We start from the raw sequence: 6,043 nt of genomic DNA, 5'->3' as shown, positions 1-6,043 counted from the left end.
TAACCAGGATAGTTACTACCATATACACCCGGTGTTGCTCAGGTGTCAGTGGTGAAGCCGAACAGAACTGAGTGGGGACCTGCGTGTTCGATGTCAGCAGGGCCTTTCATCCTTTTTCGTTCTTTCCTCCACTACCCTCATACATGTCACCTTTATTTTCCAGTGACATCACAGAGGGCCACTTTGCCCACTTCACAATGTCTCCATGGTAACATTACTCTTTTTGTGGCTCCTTCCTTTCTTCCCTCCCTCCCTTTTCCTTCCCCCCTTCCCAAGCCTTCACTTAGGAACAGCCAATGCAGTGACATCACAGATGGCCAACAATCTTTGTGCTACAAACTGTGTATTGCAACAATTTGTATACTGAGAACTATTTACCAAGGACACTTCTATATCAAATGCATGAGATTGGATTTGCATTTATTCCCTTGTTAACTAGATACAGAGTTAAGAGAACACAGAAATGGGTTGTATCATAGAATCATAAAGTTGGAATAGAACACATGTAGTCCAACCCCATCATGCAGGAAAATCACAATCTAAACACCTCCAACACATAGCTATCTAGCCCAGGGGTCCTCAAACTAAGGCCCGGATACGGCCCTCGAAGGTCATTTACCCGGCCCTCGTTCAGGGTCAACCTAAGTTTGAAATGACTTGAAAGCACACAACAACAACAACAACAGCAACAATCCTATCTCATCAGCCAAAAGTAGGCCCACACTTCTCATTGAAATACTAATAAGTTTATATTTGTTAAAATTGTTCTTCATTATAATGATTGTATTGTTTTTAAGTGTTTTTGCACTACAAATAAGATATGTGCAGTGTGCATAGGAATTCATTCATGTTTTTTCAAATTATAATCCGGCCCTCCAACAGTTTGAGGGACTGTGACCTGGCCCTCTGTTTAGAAAGTTTGAGGACCCCTGATCTAGCCTGTTAAAATCCACCAAAGAAGAAGCTTCCACCACACCCTGAAAACCTATCTTAAATAAATTAAGATTGAATTATCCCACTTTTTTATTCTATGTGAAAATTAATTTCAGTTTAGTGTAACTCCCACCATCCCCAACCATGATTGAAGTTAGCGGGACTTTGGGAGTTCGACGGGCTCTGGAAAGTACAGAATACCCTATTTGAGTCTAATGCTCACCTTTTTTGGCTAAATTATCTTGCCCAAATTCGGCTGCGCATTAGATTCGTGTAGTACAGTAAACTTAGGGCTGAGCCAAAGCAAAAGGGTAAGCTGCTTCAGGAGACCCGGGAGCTCATAATTGAGTGATCTCAGCGCTAATTTCATGACCATGGTTCAATACTATGCTCTCCTGGGATTTGTAGTTGGTGAGGCATCGGCATTCTTTGGCAGGGAAGGCTCAAGGCCTTGTCAAAGAACATCCCCCATCATTCCACAGCATTGAACTAAGGCAGTGAAAGTGAATTCATTCTCCAGCACAGAAGAATCCCAAGGTTTTCTTTTCCATTGCTGGAAGTTTTGGTGTTCTTACACTTTTGTTTTTAAAGAGGGATGCCTAAGCAGGCAACCACTGCAACATGTACCTTTTTTTGTCAAATTAGTAAGAGTGCATGTTTTGCTGCTGTGAAAATGTGTTGAGAAAATACATTTATTTTGGGCCTGAGGTTTTGAAAATTGAGGTGTGCATTAGATTTGATGACGTATTAGACTCGTGTCAACCAGGACTGGTGCAATGTTTTAATATGTTTTATGTTCATGTGACGATGTGTCTTTTTATAGTCTTAAATGGTTTTAATTCATATTTATGTTATTATGTTATGTATTGCTTTTACATGTAGGTTCGGCATTTAATTCTTGCCATAGAGCCATGTTGTACACCATTGAGTCCGCCAGGGGTAAGAAGAGCAGTATAGAGATGCAATAAATAAATAAATAAAGGCACATCACTAAAAGATGCAGCTCAGACATTCAGCGCTAAAGACAACTGCAGACAGCCTGACCTGACCTTTTAAGCCAGGTGGATGAGTGCTGCGGCTTCACCACTTTGTTGAATCAGCACCTGTCTGAAGATGCCCCTGAGATACATTCCAAAGATTATCTCCCACTTTGCATTGCTCTTAATGCAGAGCCAGCACTGTCACTTAGAATTAACATTTAAGCAGCTCAAGTCTGCTTCCCAGTTTTTACCGGGTCACTTGTAATCCTATTAACAGTCCATACTTGGAAGTGGTTAGAACTAGTGTCTTGTCTTGGGATCACTCATACCTACTCCACTTAACTAGCATGGACAATGGAGTAACTTGTTTGGTAGTTACAACCCAATACGGCCTTGCTGTCCAAGGGCATTGAATAGTTGCCATATGTAAAGTCCCCTTCCAGGTAGAAAAAGGCAGGATACAAATAGAGTGAGTAAATACATAATAAATAGCAGCATTTGGCAAAAACTATGTAGCAAGAAGTGAAAGCAAGTGTACGTATTTAATGATGGTGAGATGTTCTTATCGCAAAGTGTTAAGTATCAGACAACAGTCATTGGGAATGCAACAGCTTTATTGAAATCAAGTGCAGTGCATTTTTATCTGGTTGGTTGCTGGTAAGTGTTGACTTCAAATGCCACCCCTCAGTCGCAAAACCAGGTGCAAGGTGGACTCCTTCTGGATATTGTAGTCAGAAAGAGTGCGACCATCTTCCAGCTGCTTCCCGGCAAAGATGAGCCTCTGCTGGTCAGGCGGGATGCCTTCTTTCTCCTGGATCTTGGCCTTCACATTCTCAATGGTGTCACTGGGCTCCACCTCCAGGGTGATGGTCTTTCCCGTCAGGGTCTTCACAAAAACCTGCATTTTCTCTACAATTGTGGACGAAAAAACACACAAAATTGAGATTTCACCAGCAAGAGGGCCAGCCCCGAGGATCTAGAGAGGCTAAATGGGTACGGCTTTGGGTCTGAGGCCCTGAGAAGCACCTCAACAGTCTTTACACCGAGAGCCTTCCTGCTTCCCTTCCGACCAACAAGGCAGCAAAGGGCAGAATAAACGCGAATCTCCCTGGTAGTTATTTCAGGTGCCACGTGCGTGACGTCACAAGAGGCTTAGCGCGTTACAATTGGAGGGCGGGGCGTTGCCATAGCACCCGGCGCCCTCCTTTCGCGGCAGCCATTTTGGCAGTGACTCAGCTCGAGTGGTAAAAATACACAGCCCCTCCTCGCTACAAATTAACGGTCAAATTAGCTCTGGTTCCGGATAAAGGCTTCCCCGCGGGGGGGGGGGGCACAACTATTTACTTTCTACAGCTCACCTGCCCTGCCTTACAACAGTTTGCCCATTGGCCTCGCTGTGCTAGATTGCCTCATGAGCGGCGCCTCACAAGAGCCTCAACCGCCAGGAAGGAAGCGGAGTGGCGCGAGAACTCGCGCATGCGCACTTCCTTACCCATGGCGAGCATGCCCAGGAAAGGGAAGGCGCGGGTTTCAATCCTCCTCCTTCTGCTCCTCGACGCCGTCCGGGCTGCGAGGAAGAAGTCTCAAGCGGCGCTGACGGGGGGAGGGCGAAGAGGAGGCGGAAGGGTCCTCTTTCTTGACGGTGTGGCCGGGAAATAAAGCCTGCATGATGGGTAGGTGTTTTTGAGGGAGGGGGAAAGGCCTGATGCAACACTGGGCTTTTCCTGCGTCAGTAAAGACCCCGATGGGCTCACCCAGTCCTCCCTGCTTGGCTAGACAGAGAGACCAAGCGAGATTTCTCTCCTGGCCTGGAGGTGCTCCGAAGACAGGTGGGAGGAAGAAGAAGAAATCAAGAGACAATCCCAGGATCACAGAGTAGGAGGAGAACCCCGTTTGGGTGCGCATTAGACTCCTGTAATACAGGAAACTTAGTGCTGACCCAAAGCAAAAAAGGAAGCTGCTTCAGGAGACCCTGGAGCTCATCACTGAGGGATCTCAGCTCTAATTTCATGACCATGGTTCAATGCTATGCTCTCCTGGGATTTGTAGTTGGTGAGGCATCAGCATTCTTTGGCAGGGAAGGCTCAAGGCCTTGTCAAACAACATCCCCCATCATTCCACAGCATTGAACTAAGGCAGTGTTTCTCAACCTCCCTAGTGCCCTCCAGAGGAACCGTGGACATGATCTTCACTGCACGACAGCTCCAAGAAAAATGCAGAGAACAAAATCAACCTCTGTACATGGCATTCATCGACCTTGCAAAGGCATTCGACACAGTGAATCGCAGCGCTCTCTGGACCATCTAAATAATTGGGTGCCCTAACAAATTTGTGAACATTCTGCAGCTCCTCCATGATGACATGATGGCAACAGTCTTGTACAGCAATGGCTCCCAAAGTGACCCATATAAGGTGGAATCGGGTGTCAAACAGGGATGTGTTATTGCCCCAACTCTATTCTCCATCTTCATTGCCATGATACTTCACCTTGTTGATGGGAAGTGGAAATCATCTATCGGACAGATGGCAAGCTGTTTAACCTCAGCAGACTGAAAGCCAAAACCAAGGTTACAACAACATCTCTTATAGAACTCCAGTATGCTGATGACAATGTCATCTGTGCGCATTCAGAAGATCTAAAGCCACTCTGAACTTAAGAACGGAAAACGGAATGTTGGTGGACAGGAAAAGAGATTTAAAGATGGCCTCAAAGCCAACCTTAAAATCTCTGGCATAGACACTGAGAACTGGGAAGCCCTGGCCCTTGAGCGCTCCAGCTGGAGGTAAGCTGTGACCAGCAGTGCTACAGAATTCGAGGAGGCACGAGTGGAGGGCGAAAGAGAGAAACGTGCCAGGCGCGTCAAGCCAACCCCGACCGGGACCGCCTTCCACCTGGAAACAAATGCCCTCACTGTGGGAGAAGATGCGGGTCAAGAATAGGGCTCCACAGCCACCTACGAACCCACAAGGAAATGCATAATGGAAGACCATCTTACTCGTCCAACGAGGGATTGCCTAAGTAAGTAAGTAAGGAAGTAAGGAAATGCCGTGACCCCGTAATACAGTTCCTCATTATGTGATGAGCCCCAACCATAACATTTTTGTTGCTACTTCACAACTATAATTTTACTACTGTTCTCAATCGTCATGTAAATATCTGATATGCAGGATGTATTTTCATTCACTGGCCCAAATTTGACACAAATACCTGATACACCCAAATTTGAATACTGGTTGGGGGGGGGGGGGTTGATTTTGTGATTTGGGAATTGTACTTGCTGGGATTTATAGTTCACTCCCAACCCTGCTGTATGCTTGCAAAACGTGGACTATCTACAGACGTCACATGCAACTCCTGGAAAGATTCCATCAGCATTGCCTCTGAAAAATCCTGCAAATCTCTTGGGAAGCCAGGCGGACAAATGCCAGCATGCTGGAAGAAGCAAAGATCAGCATTGAAGCAATGGTCCTCTGCCTTCAACTCAGCTGGACTGGCCACATTGTCCGAATGCTCGATCGCTGTCTCCCAAAGCAGTTGCTCTACTCCGAACTCAAAAATGGAAAAAGGAATGTTGGAGGACAGGAAAAGATATTCAAAGATGGACTCAAAGCCAACCTTAAAAACTGGCATAGACACTGATGACTGGGAAGTCCTGGCCCTTGAGCGCTCCAGCTGGAGGTCAGCTGTGACCAGCACTGCTGCAGAATTTGAAGAGTCATGAATGGAGGGCGAAAGAGAAACGTGCCAAGAGGAAGGCACGTCAAGCCAACCCCGACCGGGACCGCCTTCCACCTGGAAACTGATGCCCTCACTGCAGGAGAACATGCAGGTCAAGAATAGGGCTCTACAGCCACCTACAGATCCACCACCAGTACACCGATCTTGGAGGACAATCTTACTAGGACAACAAGGGATCGCCTAAGTATGTAAACAAAGAGCATTCTGAACTCCACCAATGATGAAATTGAACCAAACTTGGCACACAGAACTCCCATGACCAACTACTAGAAGGGTTTGGTGGGAATTATTTATTTATTTATTTACCACATTTGTATACTGCCTTTCTTAGCCAGAGGCAACTCAAGGTGGTTCACAGTCGGCAGCGATTCGATGCCATGTTGTTGTTGTT

General features: G+C 46.2%; 1 protein-coding gene across 3 annotated transcripts; it reads right to left on the bottom strand.

Annotated features, from left to right (window-relative positions):
* Positions 1-2,506: 2,506 nt before the first annotated feature.
* On the bottom strand, positions 2,507-3,519 carry LOC132781369 (ubiquitin). Of its 3 annotated transcripts, none has more exons than XM_060785580.2 (2): positions 3,406-3,519; positions 2,507-2,822 (listed from the first exon to the last, which is right to left on the bottom strand). In XM_060785580.2, the coding sequence occupies exons 1-2, from the start codon at positions 3,416-3,418 to the stop codon at positions 2,584-2,586; spliced, it is 252 nt and encodes an 83-aa protein (XP_060641563.1). In that variant the 5' UTR covers positions 3,419-3,519; the 3' UTR covers positions 2,507-2,583. The 3 variants fall into 3 exon arrangements, with proteins under 3 accessions (XP_060641563.1, XP_060641564.1, XP_060641565.1); XM_060785581.2 differs by lacking the exon at positions 3,406-3,519 and adding an exon at positions 3,272-3,398; XM_060785582.2 differs by lacking the exon at positions 3,406-3,519 and adding an exon at positions 2,940-3,216.
* Positions 3,520-6,043: the final 2,524 nt, after the last annotated feature.

The sequence above is a fragment of the Anolis sagrei genome, chromosome X (genome assembly GCF_037176765.1).
Source record: "Anolis sagrei isolate rAnoSag1 chromosome X, rAnoSag1.mat, whole genome shotgun sequence".
In the NCBI taxonomy this organism is placed as follows: Eukaryota; Metazoa; Chordata; class Lepidosauria; order Squamata; family Dactyloidae; genus Anolis; species Anolis sagrei.
The sequence above is the reverse complement of the archived record's forward strand: the minus strand, read 5'-3'. Positions and strand labels throughout refer to the sequence as shown.